Source organism: Sprattus sprattus (assembly GCF_963457725.1).
Source record: "Sprattus sprattus genome assembly, chromosome: 20".
Taxonomy (NCBI): Eukaryota; Metazoa; Chordata; class Actinopteri; order Clupeiformes; family Clupeidae; genus Sprattus; species Sprattus sprattus.
Genome location: NC_137918.1, coordinates 24910416 through 24931338, shown reverse-complemented (window position 1 = coordinate 24931338; position 20923 = coordinate 24910416). Strand labels below are relative to the sequence as shown.

Below are 20923 nucleotides of genomic sequence, written 5' to 3'. Positions count from 1 at the left end.
ATACAACACACATAATACAGTGCATTAAAAAGTATGAAGACATTTGTGCCAATGTCGTCTTAAGTTTGAGGTAAAGCGATAACAGCTCTTTAGAGGGTTGACCAGAGCCTCTACTATGCAGTTCTCAGACTTGTCCAGTCGACACATGAAACCATACATCAGTTTTCTCAAGAGCGCCTCACAAGTTGGTACGTGCTTAGAAACAAACAACTGACTAGCACTATGCCACCTAGGCACATGAAGCAGCAATCTAAAAGCATCATTGTAAGCTACTTTCAGTTTCTGTATACTCCTTTTCCTGTAATTAGACCACAAATGAGCAGTGTACATTGGTGTTATGTAGGTTCTAAACAGGGAACATTTAACCGAATCTGAGCACATAGAAAACTTTCTTAATAACATATTGGCCTGAGAATATATTTTGCAGCGCTGTCGATATATATCGTTGTCATCAGTCCAATCATCAGAAATGACATGGCCCAGATATCTTATTTCCTCACGGGCACCAAGGGGACTGCCAGATAGATAAAAGGTAGGGAAGGTTAATTTCCTATCCTGATTACTTCTGACTATCATTATGTGGCTTTTCTTTGCATTATATTTAATATCATGGTCTATGCCATACTGAGAGCACACCCTAAGCATCTGTTGCAGCCCAGCACTGTATGGGCTGAGTAAGACCAAATCATCTGCGTACATCAGATGATTGACAATAGATTCCCCTATAAGACAGCCTGTATTTGTCTTATTCAGCTGGCTTGATAAATCGTCCATATAAACATTAAACAAAAAGGGAGATAAAATTCCTCCTTGTCGAACTCCGTTGCCAACATAGAAAGGAGCTGATACAACATTGTCCCATTTAACATGAAAAGTTTGATTGGCATACCAGAACACCAAAATCCTCACAAGAGGTTTAGGGACACCTCTAGCTAGCAGCTTCATAAACAGTTTTTCATGACAAATTCTATCGAAAGCTTTGGAAGCATCAATAAAGCATAAAAATACAGATGAATTTAGACTTTTGTACCTAGAGACAATCTCCTTCAGAGCATAGATACAGAGATCAGTACCATGTTTTCTTTTAAAACCAAACTGATTGTCAGCAGTCAGAACATACATTTCCAATTTCATTAATAGAATTCTCTCAAATACTTTAGACAAGATACTGGCTAATGCAATGGGTCGATAGTTGTCTTTGCTGTTCAGTTTACCAGACTTATCCTTAAGAACAGGCACTAACAGCACTGACATAATAGAGTTTGGTAGAACACCATGAACCATAATTCCAGTAAGACACATGGCTAGTAATGGACTGAGTCTATAACTGGCATTTTTTAGATGCTCTGCAGAAATGCAATCCATACCACAAGCCTTGTTGTTGTCAAGCATGTGGATGGAATCATAGATATCTACTGATCTAACTATCATGTCTGCTGAGAGACCTTTACATTCATTATCAATTCTAACGGTGTTACTTTTAACACAATTAAATAGTTTACTGTAATGCTCTCGCCATAGATCAGCAATCTTCTCTGGACAACTAATCCCCTCGATATCAGAAGGGAGGGGAGTTCTGTTATTATTTATGATCTTGATCTCCTTCCAGAAGTCAGTAAGATTGTTATTCTGCATCTTTCTGGCCAGCGAGTCTGCTCTCATTGTGTTTTCATTTTTCTTAACAAAACGAAGTGCATATTTAAAACTAGCATTTGTGAGTTTTTTGTTTTCAAGCAACACTCCCTGTCTGGGTCTGCCTGCCTCTGACCAGAGTCTAAAGGCCTCTCTAGCAGCAGCATGTTGCTCAGACACAAACTCATTCCAGCCAGGTCGTATGTTAGGGACCCTCCTCTTGTAATTAATAAAAGGTTCACTGGAAGTATAAAGACATTTGACAATATCATCATACATGGCACAGAGCTTTTCAGTATGATGTGTATCCTTGCAGCTCATATCCGTGCACATAAGGGCATCCCTAGGCAATTCAACATCACTGAGTAAGCTATCAGTTAATAAAGAATATCTGTGCATATCCTCTTTGGTCAATTTTGATACTATAACTAGTGTCTTATAGCTAGTGTCCTATAGCTAGTGTCTTATAACTAGTGTCTTATAGCTAGTGTCCTATAGCTAGTGTCCTATAGCTAGTGTCCTATAGCTAGTGTCCTATAGCTAGTGTCTTATAGCTAGTGTCTTATAGCTAGTGTCTTATAGCTAGTGTCTTATAGCTAGTGTCTTATAGCTAGTGTCTTATAGCTAGTGTCTTATAGCTAGTGTCCTATAGCTAGTGTCCTATAGCTAGTGTCCTATAGCTAGTGTCTTATAGCTAGTGTCTTATAGCTAGTGTCTTATAGCTAGTGTCCTAGTGTCTTATAGCTAGTGTCTTATAGCTAGTGTCTTATAGCTAGTGTCTTATAGCTAGTGTCCTATAACTAGTGTCCTATAGCTAGTGTCCTATAGCTAGTGTCTTATAGCTAGTGTCCTAGTGTCTTATAGCTAGTGTCCTATAGCTAGTGTCCTATAGCTAATGTCTTATAGCTAGTGTCTTATAGCTAGTGTCCTATAACTAGTGTCTTATAGCTAGTGTCTTATAGCTAGTGTCCTATAGCTAGTGTCCTATAGCTAGTGTCTTATAGCTAGTGTCCTATAGCTAGTGTCTTATAGCTAGTGTCCTATAGCTAGTGTCTTATAGCTAGTGTCTTATAGCTAGTGTCCTATAGCTAGTGTCTTATAGCTAGTGTCTTATAGCTAGTGTCTTATAGCTAGTGTCCTATAACTAGTGTCTTATAGCTAGTGTCTTATAGCTAGTGTCCTATAGCTAGTGTCTTATAGCTAGTGTCCTATAGCTAGTGTCTTATAGCTAGTGTCTTATAGCTAGTGTCTTATAGCTAGTGTCTTATAGCTAGTGTCCTAGTGTCTTATAACTAGTGTCTTATAGCTAGTGTCTTATAGCTAGTGTCCTATAGCTAGTGTCTTATAGCTAGTGTCCTATAGCTAGTGTCCTATAGCTAGTGTCTTATAGCTAGTGTCTTATAGCTAGTGTCTTATAGCTAGTGTCCTATAGCTAGTGTCTTATAGCTAGTGTCCTATAGCTAGTGTCTTATAGCTAGTGTCCTATAGCTAGTGTCTTATAGCTAGTGTCTTATAGCTAGTGTCCTATAGCTAGTGTCTTATAGCTAGTGTCCTATAGCTAGTGTCCTATAGCAAGTGTCCTATAGCTAGTGTCTTATAGCTAGTGTCTTATAGCTAGTGTCTTATAGCTAGTGTCCTATAGCTAGTGTTTTATAGCTAGTGTCTTATAGCTAGAGCTCACGTTTGCTCAGGTCTGCATAGGTGTAGGACGAGCCGAAAGGAAGGGGTTCATCCACACTGGTCCGCCGACTCAAACTCTCATCCTGACTGGAGTAGTTGGATACCTGTGGACAGAATTGTAATTACAGATGTCATCACGATCATAGACATGTATAGACATGTGATTTTTATCCAGATAAACCGCAGCTCCTGGCAACTTGTGCTTGTTTGACAGACCGCTGAAGTCAGAGAGCTCCTTTCTCAATATGGCGGCGGCGCGTTTCGCCGAGAAGCAGTGGAGGCGGCGTCTACCTATACATGTCTATAATCACGATCCCTGGAGTAATGAGCCGGGAGATGAACATAGAAATGAGACTGAGTTGAGAATGAGATTGATATGAGTGGACTTACCATGTCCATTTCTGGGTCAAAGCTAGCCGGGGAAATCTGGGTACCGTTCATTTCACTGGTGACCTGGGTTGAAGTGATATATATTTCATTTCACTTCCTGAATTACGACTCATCTTGACAGAGGTAGGATTTTTAAACAAGAAAAAGGGGGAACAACAAATATACACAAACCTGAATTTGAGGACACACTGTTAGAAGAAGCCTGAAACACACATCCCGATTTCGCAGTGACACAAACATGAACTAGGAATGAAAGCAAAGGGAAGTGGGTGGAATTAGAAGAAGGTTACACGTTTTTCGCAGCACAGAACAGTCTCCAAGTACACTGTTATACTAGCCGTAAAATAATGGTTACCGCTAGATAATTGCACCCTTATGATCTATGTCATTGTGTAACGGCTCAATAGCCATCCACTCAGGCCTAGCTCAAACCTATACTCTACGCTTAATGCAACCTGCCATTTATTCACTCAGCACTTAATATGGGACGCACACTAATGTTCCCTGCTGAGCTGATGTGTACCTTGTCTCCGTTGTTGGTGATTATCGACAGCGCGTTGGGCAACACTTTTGCCGCGTTCTTCTTCCTCACAGCTTGAATGCTCTCCGCCTCAATTATCACCTGGGGACAATAGCAGTGCAGGCACTTCAGACTCTGCTTTCTTCAGTTGGACCGGATGACAACATGACTACACATTAACCTGACAATTTCATCTCAAGCTTTTAGCAGCAGTCCAAGACAATTTGTAAGGTTGATAAATATTGTATCTTAGGTTCTGTGCCCCTCAAGTGTTTTGTTCAACCTAAAAAGCCCCCATAAAGTTGCCTCCATAAAGAAACCTCTGAATGTTCTGAAATGTTTCTTTAGAGAACCTAAAGCAGCATAGACAGCATGCAACCATAGCATCACAGGCAACCATCCATAGCCAGCTCTTTAACCAGTGTCTGCATACACACACACACACACACACACACACACACACACACACACACACACACACACACACACACACACACACACACACACACACACACACACACACACACACACACACACACACACACACACACACACACACACACACACACACACACACACACACACACACACACACACACACACACACACACACACACACACACACACACACACACACACACACACACACACACACACACACACACACACACACACACACACACACACACACCTCTAGCTTTAGAGTCATTTCAAAATGTGCAGTATTTCCAGGCCTGATAAACCAACAGTTTCCTCTTCACAGAAGAAGTCCATCTAGAATAATTATTATTCATGAACTCCGGTTGAATATTTGTATCAGATGTAGATGTTGGTGGTTTTTACAGTTTCTGCTTCAGTTTCTGATCCACAGTTTCTTTGCTGAGGTAAAGGTAATAGACACAAGTATATCTCGGTAGGGATCCTTCCCATGTACACTTTGGCAGTGTGCGTTCTAACCTTTATAGCCTTCTAACTCAATACTGGAGTGATATTAATAGATTTTTAGTCCCTAGGATTTTTTTTGACCCAAACAGATGAGCCCAGGTTAAAAACTCATAATATAGGATACATGAACCCTTTTCAATGCAAGAAACCTCATAGTAGGTTTAGTGAACTGAAATATCTCCCAGTAACCTCCCTGTAAAACATGAAGAAGAATACCGGGGGACTAATCCTACCTTGGTGGCTTTGAGCAGCACAGAGGAGTAGAAGCAAACGTGTTGACTGGACACATACATCTTGCCATGATAGAGCACCTCCTTCTGCAGGGCACAGGTGAAGGCTGAAGTGGACAAGTCAATGGGTCAGTCTCAGCCACTACACATTGAACAGATGAAGAACGGACACTAGGAAGGGCTTGTTTGCCGACTCACCTTGAGTCAGGTCTTCTTCCTCTGGAATTTCTGGGAACACTTTGCGGAACGTTTTTTTGTGACTCTCAAATCTCTGTGAATTGAAAAGATATAAAAATAACAGGTTTTGGAGCCATGTGTGTTTATTTAGACTCAACCCCCGTGTTTTGTTTAACCATCATGCATCGATACTAACCAAAGAAAAACCTTTCTGCCCCTGTGGCTGAAGTGGCTGAGCACGGTGCTAACAACTCCAAGGTCTTGGGTTTGATATCAATCGAGTACCCATACTGATAAACATGTGCATCTGTACTGTATTGTACCAATTAGAGTACCCATACTGATAAACATGTGCATCTGTATTGTATTGTACCGATTAGAGTACCCATACTGATAAACATGTGCATCTGTACTGTATTGTACCAATTAGAGTACCCATACTGATAAACATGTGCATCTGTACTGTATTGTACCAATTAGAGTACCCATACTGATAAACATGTGCATCTGTATTGTATTGTACCGATTAGAGTACCCATACTGATAAACATGTGCATCTGTACTGTATTGTAAGGTGCTCTGGACGAAACGGTCTGCTAAATGAGAAACAAGAATGGGAGCATTCAGAGAATGCAAACCTCCGCCTTGTGACCTTGACCTTTGACCTTGACATCTGAAAATCTAATCAATTATTGCCATTATATTAACCAATCTCCCCACAAAGTTTGATGGAAATCGGTCCATGCGTTTCTGGCGTAATCCTGCTAACAAACAAACAAACATACAGGGGCGAAAACATAACCTCCTTGGCGGAGGTAACTATAAATCCAAAAGTAAACTTACATGGTGGGTGATGATGCCATCTGAGAGGTCTAAACTTTCTTCCTCTATAGTCTGTTGCCTGCTGAATGCAATGATTGTAGAGGTTGAAACAACACTCCACAAAACAATTACCTGTTTTATTTTACCTGAGTGTGCATCTATAACAGATATAATAATAATAATAATAATAATAATTCATTCCAACTTTTCATTCCAAAGAATCTTAGAGTACCTGTGTGTGTGTGGTGTGTGTAGTGTGTGGTGTTTGGTGTGTTTGTGTGTGTGTGTGTGTGTGTGTGAGAGAGTGTGTGTGTGTGTGTGTTTGTTTGTGAGGGTGTGTGTGTGTGTGTATAAGATTGTTGTGTGATGTGTTATAAAGTAATGCATTATGTGATGATATGCTCACTGACATTGCCTTGCTTCAGTGGTTTGGAGAGACTGACCTTGTGAGTGCCCTCTGGTTGAGCATCCTGTTGAACTCTACGATCTGCAGATTGGCCTCGTCCAGAGTTCCCCTCTTTGGGGCCTCAGAGGCTCGCCTGGAGCCTGTCTCTTTGGTCCTTCCTCCATTCTCCCAGGGGCCCCTTACCAAGCAACATGTTGGAGAAACACTATTTATCTACAGTCAGGGGCCCCTTACCAAGCAACATGTTGGAGAAACACTATTTATCTACAGTCAGGGGCCCCTTACCAAGCAACATGTTGGAGAAACACTATTTATCTACAGTCAGGGGCCCCTTACCAAGCAACATGTTGGAGAAACACTATTTATCTACAGTCAGGGGCCCCTTACCAAGCAACATGTTGGAGAAACACTATTTATCTACAGTCAGGGCCCCCTTACCAAGCAACATGTTGGAGAAACACTATTTATCTACAGTCAGGGGCCCCTTACCAAGCAACATGTTGGAGAAACACTATTTATCTACAGTCAGGGCCCCTTACCAAGCAACATGTTGGAGAAACACTATTTATCTACAGTCAGGGGCCCCTTACCAAGCAACATGTTGGAGAAACACTATTTATCTACAGTCAGGGCCCCTTACCAAGCAACATGTTGGAGAAACACTATTTATCTACAGTCAGGGCCCCCTTACCAAGCAACATGTTGGAGAAACACTATTTATCTACAGCCAGGGGCCACTGAGCAAGCAACATGTTAATACTTCAATGCCCCTGCTTCAAGACAAGTCAGCTATATTTCTAGCAAAAGCATGACAGACATTTTTATATTTTTATTTCATTTTGTTTCAGGACAGACACATTCCTGACTGTTGTGCTACACTGGCTCCATCTTGAATGACAGGAGGGGCTGATTTTGTAATTTAATGTATTTATGTTTCTGCCCAGCTTATGCAACTGGTCTTTGATTGTGATTCTTACCAGTTGTCAAGCTATGATGTAAAATAGAGCTATGGATACAGATGTCTTGGTCTTCCAGGAGGTAGCGAAGTTGTTTAGTAATCAGAAGGTTGCTAGTTCGATTCCCTGTCGAAGTGTCCTTGAGCAAGACACTGAACCCCCTAATTGCTCCTGATGTGCAGTGTGCCATCAGTGTAAATGTAAGAAATGTGCATACATCCTTGTAAGTTGCTTTGGATAAAAGCGTCTGCTAAATGACTGAACAAAACAACAACACTATTTATCTGCAGTCAGGGGGCACAGCGTCAAGGCTCTCCCATCATATCCCATAATATCTCTGTATTCAGCCCAGAGCTTCACCTTACCTTATGCATTCCATAGGCTTCTGCATGGTATGTTCACTCTATACTGTACTCTTCTACAAACTACTGACTGCTGTGGGAACACAAAGCCCTGCGTGTGGCTATTCCTGTTCAGCATTCTGTTCAGGTTTTTATCTGATTGTACATTCAGCTTCCATGCAGGCTTGCTTTGAAGCTCAAAATCTGGTCAAATACAAATACGTGCTTTGAGACAAACCAGACGACCAACAAACACGACTCAGTCAGCATCCACAATAACAACAGTGTAATGTTTATTTAAGCATCTAGCAAATCTGCTGTCAGGGCTGTTGAGGCCCAGGATTGAAGATGCAGAGATTATAAGTATATAAAAAACTAATGTAACACTGTAATTATTCCGTTTATAAATAAGTATTGTATTTATACCATCCAGACGTCAAAGCTGTTTTACTGCCAGAATGGCATCACATGTATCGAGTACAGTATGACACAATATGAATCAATACAGAACTACAAGCTACTTGAACCCACTGTCATATGAATGATATTACCATGTTATTGCTCATACCTCTCCTGTCATGGAGTCATCACAACATAATATCTGTAGTACAGTATATATAAAGTAATATGCCACTGTTTTTTCAAACGCATTGATTGTCTTTGGTTATGAGCTCCGACTTTACCAGGCCAGGGTTTTCAACAATTTTTTTTTTTTCTGTTTCCATTATTTCAATTACATTACCAATGAATGATGACAGCAAGCAGGAAGTTAACCAACTCAACAAATTCATATGTACCCAAATCAAATGTGAAATGTAATGAAGAAATATTACTAGCCTTGGGATAAGCTCATTTAAAAGCATGTATTTACTTAGAGAGTTTGACAACGGCAAAGACACTAAAATAATCTCAAGTAGAGGAACCAGTTCTCCCGACTCAAAGGCAAGTGAGCTGTCTGATAGCATCTAACCAGCAGCAGAGTGCATCCAGAGTGCATTCATGCCGACAACTATGGGAAAACACAACCTGAGACGGTAAATGGGTGCATAAATCTTCTGTTACGGGTCAGAACCATTTATTGAAAGACAAACAAAAGGAATTCTGAACACAAGGAATTTACCCACCATGCCCTGCCTTGTGAACTCTTTTTCAAGAACGAAGATGTTCTTACTTTTAGTTTCTCTCTTATATTTCTTCAATGACACAAAAGGGAGAGAAAGACCAGATACGTGCACGCTCATTTACCTAAACAAGTATAGCTACAGTCTGTCACAGTCAGTCTGTGTAGTCAGTCTAACAGTGTAAGACAGTGTTTTATTTATGCAGTATGATGATAGTAATAAGCTCTCACACACTGAAGGATTTTGACTTCAGCATGGAGTTGAGAAGACAAATGTACTCACAGAGGGGAGTCAGAGCTGTCCAGCGAATACCTTCTTCTCATTCCTGATGTTTATAGTGCTTATGTCTTCTCTCTCCCTGTCTGTCACTCTCTCTTTCTATTTACCGTCACTCTCTTTCTTCTCTCTCCCCGTCTGTCACTCTCTCTTTCTATTTACCATCACTCTCTTTCAGCGGTTTGCTTTCATTTACACACATGCTTGAGGAGGTAACTTATCCTAGCAGCATGCAGCTACTCCTCCCCCTCAGCCCTACAGACGGACCAGGAAGCTCCAGCTCACCTGTCCCCTTGTCCCTCACGCCACACCTCCACAGCTCACCTGTCCCCTGGTCCCTTTAGCCACACCTCCCCAGCTCACCTGTATCCTTGTAGCCACACCTCCCCAGCTAACCTGTCTCCTGGTCCCTTTAGCCACACCTACCCAGCACTGGGCTACTGTTGGCAGGTTACCACACACACTTCTTAGAAAACACATGATGTCTATTGCACAGGCTGAACCTCCTGTTATGAGCGCTCAGGTGGAGGAATGAATGGGAGTGTGACTCGACACATTTCCGTTCAAGGTACCACAGAAATCACTGATTTAGTATTTTAAATTGTTCTCTGGTGTCCAGATGTGGTTATACACGTCTGTTTACAACCCTGTGATTTGGCCTTAGAATTAAACAAGCTGTTGTCCCCTTATCTGGCTCATTCGTAATGATCATGAGCTCTGCTCTGATTGGTGGGTTTACAGCGAGGCATCGTGGTGGGTCACACAGAAAATAAATCACTAAAACTGTGAGAGTTGAGCCACGGGGCGTTTGGGCATCTGTCCGTGCATGTTTGAGCCCTATAGAGATATCCACCTACTTTCTGTTTCCTTTTCAAAAGCCATACCAAATGCCATATGGCAATTATCAAAAAACCACACCTGTAAGCGACTCCAAAATCTGAAGCAAAGAACACACTGATCAGGAACCATAGTATCTAGTGTCTGGTATCATATTGTGTTCATATAAAGGGACTTAACAATCTAAGGTCCAAGGCCTTTTAGACTTTTCTAAGTTGTCTGACATGCCTTGATGTTTTTGTACATTTTGCTTAACTAAAAACATTGATGCACAAATGGAATATATGATTCTATTCTAGAAGACCTCAGCAATAATATTAGAAAAGGGTTCAATGTTTCCGTGGTTGTTCTTTTTATGTCTCTAAGACGAAAACTCAAAAACAGAACCTCTCCCTTAAGAAGATATTTTTGTAGTTTATGGTTATCAAATATCACATGCCACTGTGAAATAACCCTCCATTATGTAATAGCTTTTGAGTTTGAAATTGTCAGAGAAGAACGACTTGCATAAACACACCCAGGGAGAGTTGATGTTTGATTCAGATTGTTTGTTTCAGATGGCATTCCTCTCCTTCTTGTACCATCAGCCTTGTTATCCACTCTTCCAGAGTTCTGGGTTTGTGTTTCAGGAGCTCTGTCGGTAGACGATCGATTGACTCCTAAAACGATCGGTTGACAACCAATCAAAATTCTAGAATTCGTCTACGATTTACCCACAAGCTCTGTTGGCCTGGCCAGGACATTATTTCTGGGGGGGGGCAGCTCTGGCCAGTCTTTTACTTGGGGTGGCACTTGATTGTCAAAAACTACTATTTTAAAACTCACACACATGCTGCGAATATGAGGCTTGTAAGTGTAAGTGACAAATGACTATATAAGACGACCAAGCCTCAAGTTACAAAACTCATGAAGACAAAACTCTGGCTAAAATGCTGGATTTTACAAGGCAGTCATACTTTAGAATCAGACCTCATGCACACTCAGGGAGGGTTGTCTAAACAGCTCTGTGAGTTGTAGCATCAGATTGATTTCTATTCTTAAAAGAACTATATTTAGAAAGCATATAATGCGTTATGCTTTGGTTGTCACCCAAAGAAGAAGGGGAACAGAGGCAGAGATCCTCCACTGAAGGAGACACACGTGCACACACATACACACACACACACACACACACACACACACACACACACACACACACACACACACACACACACACACACACACATACACACACCTGCCGCCAGACTGTTTATCAGCTGATGGCATCATAGTACAGCCGGTGAAGGAGCAATGCCCTGACACGCACATCTAGTGAGAAAGGATTCAGATATGCATCTTCTTGCATTGTCTCTGGGGAAAGAAACTTCCAGAATCTTGTCTAAGGTCACATGAGTGCATCCACAAGTGCACTCTGCTTCTAAGTTATTAGCTTTCAAATAAGTTAATCACTTTCAAAATGTATTTACCGTAAACAAATACATAATCAAGGCAATTCAATCTGTTGTCATTGAACACTTATTCTCTTTATCAATGTTCTTCAGACATGTAGATGCTCAGTTGATTTATACGTAGCAAGGGAAATTATCTGTGAAGGATGTTAGGAACAAAAATGTTCCTGGATGATGTAAGTACTGTATTATAATGGTATTTGAAGAATACTGTGTAAAATATTCCTGGATGATGTAAGTACTGTATTTAATGGTATTTGAAGAATACTGTGTAAAATATTCCTGGATGATGTGAGTACTGTATTTAATGGTATTTGAAGAATACTGTGTAAAATATCCCTGGATGATGTAAGTACTGTATTTAATGGTATTTGAAGAATACTGTGTAAATATTCCTGGATGATGTAAGTACTGTACGGTAAATACTTAATGGTATTTGAAGAATACTGTGTGAAATGAAGTGTGTCCCTTACTGGGTTTTATAGCACAGCTCCCATCACTGTAAATGTTACTGGATGGATCCCCACAGCATCATGTACTAATTGTTGCACTTCCATCGATACAGCAATCTAAAGTCATCCAGTTCTTTACTTACTTCCATCGAGACAGCTATCTAAAATCATCCAGTTCTTTACTTAGTTCCATCGAGACAGCTATCTAAAATCATCCAGTTCTTTACTTAGTTCCAACGAGATAGCTATCTAAAATCAACCAGTTCTTTACTTTCTTCCATCAAGATAGCTATCTAAAACCATCCAGTTCTTTACTTACTGCATAAACTGGAGGTAGGAGATAAGAAGCTATCTGTTGACCACAAAAGTCTATCGATTTATGCTGTTGAAACCCTTATCAATCATGAGTTGCAAATATATTTATGAAAAAGAATAGCAAGTATCTGACAAGAAAATAACAACAGTGTCTGACTGACTGGTAAGGCGTTTTTTTGCTGAATTACTCAACATCCTCAAGTGAAGAGAACTATCGACAATTATCTGTGTATTGACTTGACTGCTGTTTTGTTTGTTTTGTGGTTTGAGTAATTGAGCGAAGATTGGCTTGTATTGCAGTAATCAGTTATTTTGACAGTGACATTGCCAGTGTGTCCATTTTTATCTTGCATTTAGCACTGGAAAGACTGGCTAGTGATTGTTTTCCCAGTGTGTTTGCTACCTTGAAAAGTACACCACGCATTTCTGTCATGTACCCCTACCAGTGACAAGAACTTACCTCACGGATCCATCTGTGGTGGTGCTGTCCTCACTGTCCACTGCTGACGGGCATCTCCGTTTGCCACGCTGTCTCTTCATTTGGAGAAAGAGAAAAAGAGCAAAACACCAGAGACTAATAGATTTGAGGTATATCTAATCAGAGGTGGGTAGGGAAATAGCTGTTTTGAGGAAGTCCTTAGTGGGAACTTGCCCAAAGGGAGGACCAATCAAATGGACCCATAATGGTAATAGGACCCCACTACAAACAATAGAAGTTCACCTTGAGGCAGTGTGTGTAGTTAGGTTACCAGAGACCATGGGTTGGTGGGTTGAAATCTGAAACTTTCCGTGAAATAACATTCATGGCTTCAGTGGGCCATTACAAAGGCATTTGGAAATTAACATGGGAAAAAATTGAAAATGTCAAAGAATTCTGAAAGAAGGCTCTTAGTATAAGAAAATCAGATAATAAAATATAAGCATGGTTTGATCTCTGTGACTAACAACAGACGCTGAGTGCAGCATTGTGTGTGATACTGTCCAACCTGACCAATTACTCCATCTAGAGGCAAGGCAAGAGAGGTGCATGTTTCATTCTGTAATTTTCCATTACTGGTGTGGTGTGAAAACAGAATGAGTATAGGTTAAACGTGAGAATGGTTGGCAGGGATATGAACTTACTTATTACTCAGATGTATCAAAGTGACCATACAGTACCCAGTACAGAATGCATTCAATGTTCGGCAGTGAAAGTTAATACTAGATTATATATGTACATGCTGAATAAAGGAACCCGAGAATCAGTTTACAGTATATTCAGTTATCCTGTTTTAATACAAAGTCAACATATCTACATACATGGTTCTAAAGCAATCAACAGAGTCTGAAGTAACAGGTTGAAAGTTGAAACACTTAGTAGCACTTGACCCTCATACAGTACATCTTCAGTACCATTTGGGCAGCCTCACTGTCCTCTGGTGGTCTTGATCCTTGTCTTACATTAAATTGTGTGCTTGGAAATTTGATGAAGTCAGTAGGTCACATTAAAGACACTACATTCGGGGGGGGGGGGGGGAAACCCATGCGGAAGCCCCTCCTTCACTGGCATTATGGACATCATGGGTTGTGCTCTCCAGGTTTGCTCTCCGTTTTGGACGAGAGTTGTGTGTTATCCTTGGGCGTGCCGTTCAGCTTCTCTCCTCTCTGGGTAAGAATGACAGAGAACTCTAGTGTGCTCACAGGAAGGATGACACAGCAGAATAATAAACATTTATTATGCCATGTCCTTTTGTGCATTCACTGCCAAAAAATGCAGTCACCCAAGTGAATAATTAACGTCTAATTGAATGAACAATCGAATGATTAGAACAGAATTAATTCTGGGGGTTTGGGGACTGTGCATGTGTGCTTCCAGAGGGTTGAGGCTGCCATTAGCAGTTGTCAGTGTTGACAGTGTCTTTCCGTGGCTCCTGTGCTTACATAGCATCATCAGAGACCCAAGGTTTAGAGCTCAGTGGTCAAAGTTTAGAGCACAATGATAATAATAATAATGATAATATCAATAATATCAAAAACTCCAGAGGGCTACAGATTACAACGCTGTACATTTGAACCTTGTACAGTTACATTTTGCTTGCCAACTACACAACATTTCATTAGGTTATATTCATATAAGTAGTCAAAAACGCAATATGAATAAATAAATCAATAAAAAATTCAAGCATAATATTAACAAAAATAATAGAAAATAATATCGGTTAAATATCTGACAACAACAATAAGGCTCATTTTAGTGTCTTTTGGAGACTTCACCGTACTTCGCTGGCTTCCTCTTCATAGCTTGTGCTAACGTGTCTGTACGAGTTCAACAAGTTTTGTGCTACCTATGGATCAAAAACTGTGCAAACTGAAACTGACTGAAATATTTTCCAAATTTCACTGAAAATAAACTGGATCGATTTCAGTCGGGTTAAAAAATATTAACTTTGCGTCGATATATTATCTTCTTAACTGGGATTCGTAGGTTTTCGATATGCGTAGGTCCACTCGGCCCATTAGGATCACCACCTAATATAATTGTATAAAATATTTTAAGACTTGGGATCAAAAGAGGATCTTAGTATGACAGTGTTGTCAATTTGTGTCTCTGTCTTAGTAGAATAACACTTGAATATCCGGGCTCTCTGACTCGACTCAGAACAAGCCTGACGCGTAACCTGTGCATCGGTTTAGATTTAGTGCATCTCCTCCCTTCAAAAGGATCATTTCAGAGAGGACGAGCCTGCAGGTTGTTCATCTCCTGGCTAATCTGCAGATAAAGGAATGTCAAAACGGGAAACAAATGCGGAGGTTCCCTTTTTAGTAATCCTTTTAGGATGCAAACCATTAGAAAACCATTAGAAAACAATGTGCTAGTGTCAATGCTGGGTGGGTCCATTGAGGGGTTTTTATAGTAACTGGTCTTATACAAGCCATCACATTGAACTCTTTGCGCCATACACACAATATAAGCAGCATGTTGTGGTTAAAAGGATACAAACTAAAATGGTAAAACTACCTACAGGAACATATTGGCCAGATAATGACCCTCTTCCATTTAGGATCACGAGAGATAGTTTGTGTACACCAGGTTTCAGATCGATCTTTAAAAATATGCAATGAGACATATCCTTTCACATTGGTATTGTACTGTATGCTGAAATGACCATATGACACCATCAATCCTCCTCTCCCAATCTTAGACCGAGACACTTGTATGCTTCCAAACTTGAATTACTCTTCGAGGCACTGAAGGTAGAAGGTCTGCTTCAGTATTGGTACTGTTACTAATGGATGTTTCTGATGGCATTGTCACTCTCAAGATGGATCACAATCGAAGTCCTTCTTCTCGTTACAGCCACAGCTGTCTTCTCCGTCAGCTGAGTCATAGGAAGAGTTGTCTGTCCGACCCTGAAACCATTCAGCTCCATTGGCAAAAAAAAAACAGTTTGGTGTACATACTGTCACTCCAATTGAAGATGCAGCAATTTTTCCAGGCTTTTGAACTGTTTGTATTGATAATTACTTGTTTTGAGGATTTTTTGATAGGTTTTCTCTCCCGCTGTTTTTTTTTTTTTAGAAAATTGATCACGACATATTTTATAGGATACTTGAACACTGAGGTAATAGTTTGCAGTGTGACACATGACATGACATCCCAGATCCAGTCCTTCCAGCTTCCTGAGAGCGCATGTGTTGCTGTTTTTTTTTTATGTATTTTTTAAATATTTTTGACATTTTTTTTTTTTACTATTTTAAAATTTTGAAACTCCAAATCGATGTCAGTGATGTACTCTGATCATTCTTGCTGTGATGACATCAGTCATTGTTTTTTGGTAAGGTTCGTTATGTACTGTGGCGTTCTCAAGTGTGTTCCTCTCTGGCGCCGTGGACCACCGGGGGAAAGGGATCTGAGTTGATGTTGATGATCTCCCCCTTCTCTTATGTTGCATAGTGGTCAAAACTCCCCAGGTACTCGATGCCAGCCTGGTAACAGAAGCGGTACTCATCCTGCAATGGAACAAAGTATAGAACGTTTTAACAGAATTATAATAATAATAATAATAACAATAATACATTTGATTTGTATAGCACACTTTCACATACCAAGATGTCTCAAGGTGCTTAACAGGGTCACAATAGCAATTTAAAACAATTAAAACATTCAAAAACAATACAGAAAAGAAATAAAAAAAAAAATAAAAAAAACAGAAACCAGGACTTTAGGAGAAGGCAGATATAAAAAGATGGATTGACATCTCCATCAAATAACAAGCTCACTGCTCCCAGTTGTGTATAATTGAAATAGACTACTTTCTTGATGGTGAGGTGCCCTGCATGGGTTGTGTGTTTTACAGTACATTGTGGGCAGCTGTGATAACTTGTTTAGAATGTCGAGTGTTATACTTTTACATATTGTATTGACTATTTGAATGAGAGTATTAGTATTACCTCAGTCTGTTTTGAATATTTGAATGACAGTATTAGTATTACCTCAGTCTGTATTGAATACTTGAATGAGAGTATTAGTATTACCTCGGTCTGTATTAAGTATTTGAATGAGAGTATTAGTATAATTAGTATAATAAAGAGTATTAGTATTACCTCAGTCTGCACCATGGCGGGCCTTTGTGTTCGCAGCATTTTGACAGTTTGGAAAATGTCCACCGCACCCTCGTAGCGCATCCTCTCCAGCACGATACTGAGGGTGATGAAGACCCCTGTGCGCCCCACACCCGCACTGCCACACAAGGGAGAGAGACAGTGGATGAAGCCCCAGTCCATTAACATGGTACTCCATCATACACACACACACACACACACACAGTGGTTGAAGCCCCAGTAACATGGTACTCCATCATACAGCTGGTGCGTCAAACACTACCTGCCCTGTCTGCTTTAAACACTAACTGCCCTGTCTGCATCACTGACTGCCCTGTCTGCTTTAGACACACACACACACACACACACACACACACACACACACACACACACACACACACACACACACACACACACACACAGTCACTACCTCCTATATCACTGACCTGCAGTGGACTGAGATGGGTCCATCTTGTCCGAACTGCTCCTTGGTTTTGTGCACCTGACCGATGAAATCGATGAAACCCTCTCCGGACTTTGGCACGCCCTGCTCAGGCCAGTCTGTGAACTGGAACTGCCTCACGGTCCTGGACTGCCCGTCCTGAAACACAAAATGTTTTTTTTTTTGTAAGATTACTTTTGGGCTTTTTTTATGCCTTTAATTGATAGGTAAGTGAAGAATGGGACAGGAAATGAGAGGGAGAAGAGGTGGAGAGTGGACAGGAGAAATGAGATCGGGCCGGATTCAAACCCGTGTCCTCCTTGGGCGTCAAGCCCCAATGTGGTGTGAGCTACGGTGCCCCCCCCCCCCCCCCCCCACACAAGATGTTTAAAACAAAGGAAATCAAAAGAAAGCAGCCTCAGTGCTCTTAAATAACCCCCTCTCTCCTATGGAAGATCTTTTTTCCCTGAACAAAAGGGGTTTAATTAGGTGCCCCAGACAATACGTTGCTTTTACTCCGCTGTACAAAGACATGGGGTCCAGATAGAGTAGGCGATGTAACAGTGGTACTCTGGCAGTTATGGTGGATGGTAGGGGTTGGTTGGGTATAATTAAGGGTAAATGTGGCATGAAGACGGATTGCTTTGCTCACCCTGGCATCTGTGACCTTGAACTCTCGGAGGATGTACTGGGGCATGTTGTACTCAGCCATGGGGTCCACCACGAAGTACTGGTAACGGGCCGAGCGTTCAGCAGGCCAGTACTGATGGCACTTCTCCTACAGGTTCAGGCAGAAACAAACATATGATCAGTGCCTATAAGAACAGTGGGCCTATGAAGATCTGTCATGCACATAGCCATATACACACGCACACACACACACACACACACACACACACACACACACACACACACACACACACACACACACAAATGCACATAATATATTATATGGACGGTCATTTCAAACATCTAGAACATCTAGAATTTGGGTTCCTGTCAGTGATTCCGTCCGTGTCTCAGATCGGCACAGATTATTACCAATCCACATATCCTCGTTCTGCTGTCTCAAGTATCTGATTGGACGTTGAATGGACAAACAAGCCTGAGAACAATTTTTAGTTGAGCAGCATTTTTTCCAGACTAACTTACCCGACCCATCTCCCTCAGTTTGGTCAACATCACCACGATAGTGGAGTTGTGCTCCCATAACATTCTCCAGAAGTCTTCGGTCGTCTCGGCCAGTGGACCTTGAGTAGCGATGTAGGCTCTCTGTTGCCTGAAACACCACAGAAGGCAGAGCAGCACTCGTTTAGAATCAGAATCAGAATCAGAATCAGAATCAGCTTTTATTGGCCAAGTTAGTTTGCACAAACAAGGAATTTGACTTGGTGCAGTGGCTCTCAGTGTGCTTACACATATTACACATATATACATCACAACACAAAACAATACAACAGTGCAAATCAGTACAACAGTGCAAAACAATACAATACAACAGTGCAAAACAATACAATACAACAGTGCAATGGATAAACAATAGTGCAAAGTGGAGAGTCCAGGAAGAGCAGGCATAAATAAATACTATATAAATCTACATTGGTTATGCTCTCTGTTGCCTGAAACACCACAGAAAACAGACCAGAGACTCGTTTAGAAACCCATGCTCGTCTCCATAGGCTTATAAAGGCACCCAGTGCAACTTTATAGGCTTGAGACTCGAAAAAATAAACATTCAATTTCTAGTCTTTTTTACATGTAGTAAGTTTCAATAACTCCATACCATTACATATCGACATTCAAAGAGCAAAGATGAGACGTCGTTGTGTGGCGAGAACTGATAGAAAATCGTACACAACAACAATCGCCGGTACGGGAGAGGCCACTTTTCCATTGACTGGAACCCTGCTTTATTTATTGGTGGCACTTAAAATGCAATAGTGTACGTATGTATGAAAATGTCTGCTGTGTTTCTCTAGTGACGTCTGTGATGCCAAAAAGCAACATTAGAAAAAGCTGCTGATAAACCCCAAAGCAGCCACGGCGGAGTGAAGCCACAAAGCCATTCATCACAGCGTGGAACCTTGGCCAGCCACCAGGTGTGCCTCACAACTTTGTCCCCATTCATGCTTCTTCTCTTAACACTCTAAGGTCCAAGGCCTTTTAGACTTTTCTAAGTTGACTGACATGCCTTGATGTTTTTGTACATTTTGCTTAACTAAAAACATTGATGCACAAATGGAATATATGATTCTATTCTAGAAGACCTCAGCAATAATATTAGAAAAGGGTTCAATGTTTCCGTGGTTGTTCTTTTTATGTCTCTAAGACGAAAACTCAACAAAAAAAAAAATCCTGGACGAGGGATATAGACCTTTTAGTGTTAATGTGGCTCTGCTATCCTGAAGGCCTCTTATCTCTGTGCTCAGAAACCCCCACTTAAGGGTGCCAGCCCTGAGCACAGCAAAGAAAGCACACACACACACACACACACACACACACACACACACTCTTAAAGAGCCTAGCGCTTCCCCTGCCTGTCTGTGAGGAAGAACACTCCGTGATGCCTAATAGCATCGTACGTAGAGGGGTGTTCAAGGCTTAATGTGTGGTGGATGTTCCGATGACTTACAATATTGAAACTTTCATTATCTTTGTTGTGCTGTACAACATTTACTTTCCCCCTCTTGAGACTAAATCATAATCTAATTCAGAATAGATTATGGCATGTGTAATGAAAAAAAACAAAACACTTAGCAACCAACCGACCTGTATCCATCAATGTAACTGGCGTTGATGTAGTCGGAGCCCTCGAGGCCTCTGATTGGCTGTAGGCACACTCGGGTGGTCTCATAGGGCATGATGTTGACCAGGCGGTTCTTGAACTTGTTGCACGGGAGATTGGCACTGACGAACCTGGACGTGTGAGCTTTTGTGTTGGCCAAGCGCTACCGGAAAAAAAAGAAGACCAGCTGATCAACGCCACTGAGCCAGACATCACTTACTGTTGAGACATGCACCATCCAAGCCTTCTCTCTTCAGCTTAGACATACTGTAGAGCTCTACTTAGTTACTTAGTAGTTACTTAGCTGTGCTACAGATTTTCATAAATCATAAAAACATAAAATATAACATTTATCTGTTGAATACTTAAATGTTCTTAAATCTCCATCATTAGTTTTTGAATGAAAAACCTGGGAGACAGCACCACCATGGTGGCCAGTTGTGCAGTGGCGTCTGTGTCTGTCTGTGGGCATAAGTGAAAGTGAAAGTGAAAGTGAAAGTGAAAGTGATACCTTGAACTCCAGCTCCATGCCGGTCACATGCTCTCCAGCCTCCACCTGCTCCAGCT

The 20923-nt window shown here is 41.1% G+C and overlaps 1 protein-coding gene across 1 annotated transcript in view; it reads right to left on the bottom strand.

Annotated features, from left to right (window-relative positions):
• Positions 1 to 16469: 16469 nt before the first annotated feature.
• ptprsb (protein tyrosine phosphatase receptor type Sb) overlaps positions 16470 to 20923 on the bottom strand; it is a gene marked incomplete at both ends in the record, with an annotated part of 75283 nt that continues 70829 nt past the window's right edge. The window contains 7 exons of the mRNA XM_080858810.1: positions 16470 to 16538; positions 17133 to 17268; positions 17576 to 17730; positions 18224 to 18349; positions 18724 to 18850; positions 20341 to 20519; positions 20868 to 20923. The exon at positions 20868 to 20923 is cut by the window's right edge and continues 230 nt beyond it. Coding sequence (XP_080714936.1) covers positions 16470 to 16538; positions 17133 to 17268; positions 17576 to 17730; positions 18224 to 18349; positions 18724 to 18850; positions 20341 to 20519; positions 20868 to 20923 — 848 coding nt within the window. The remainder of the gene's footprint in view (positions 16539 to 17132; positions 17269 to 17575; positions 17731 to 18223; positions 18350 to 18723; positions 18851 to 20340; positions 20520 to 20867) is intronic.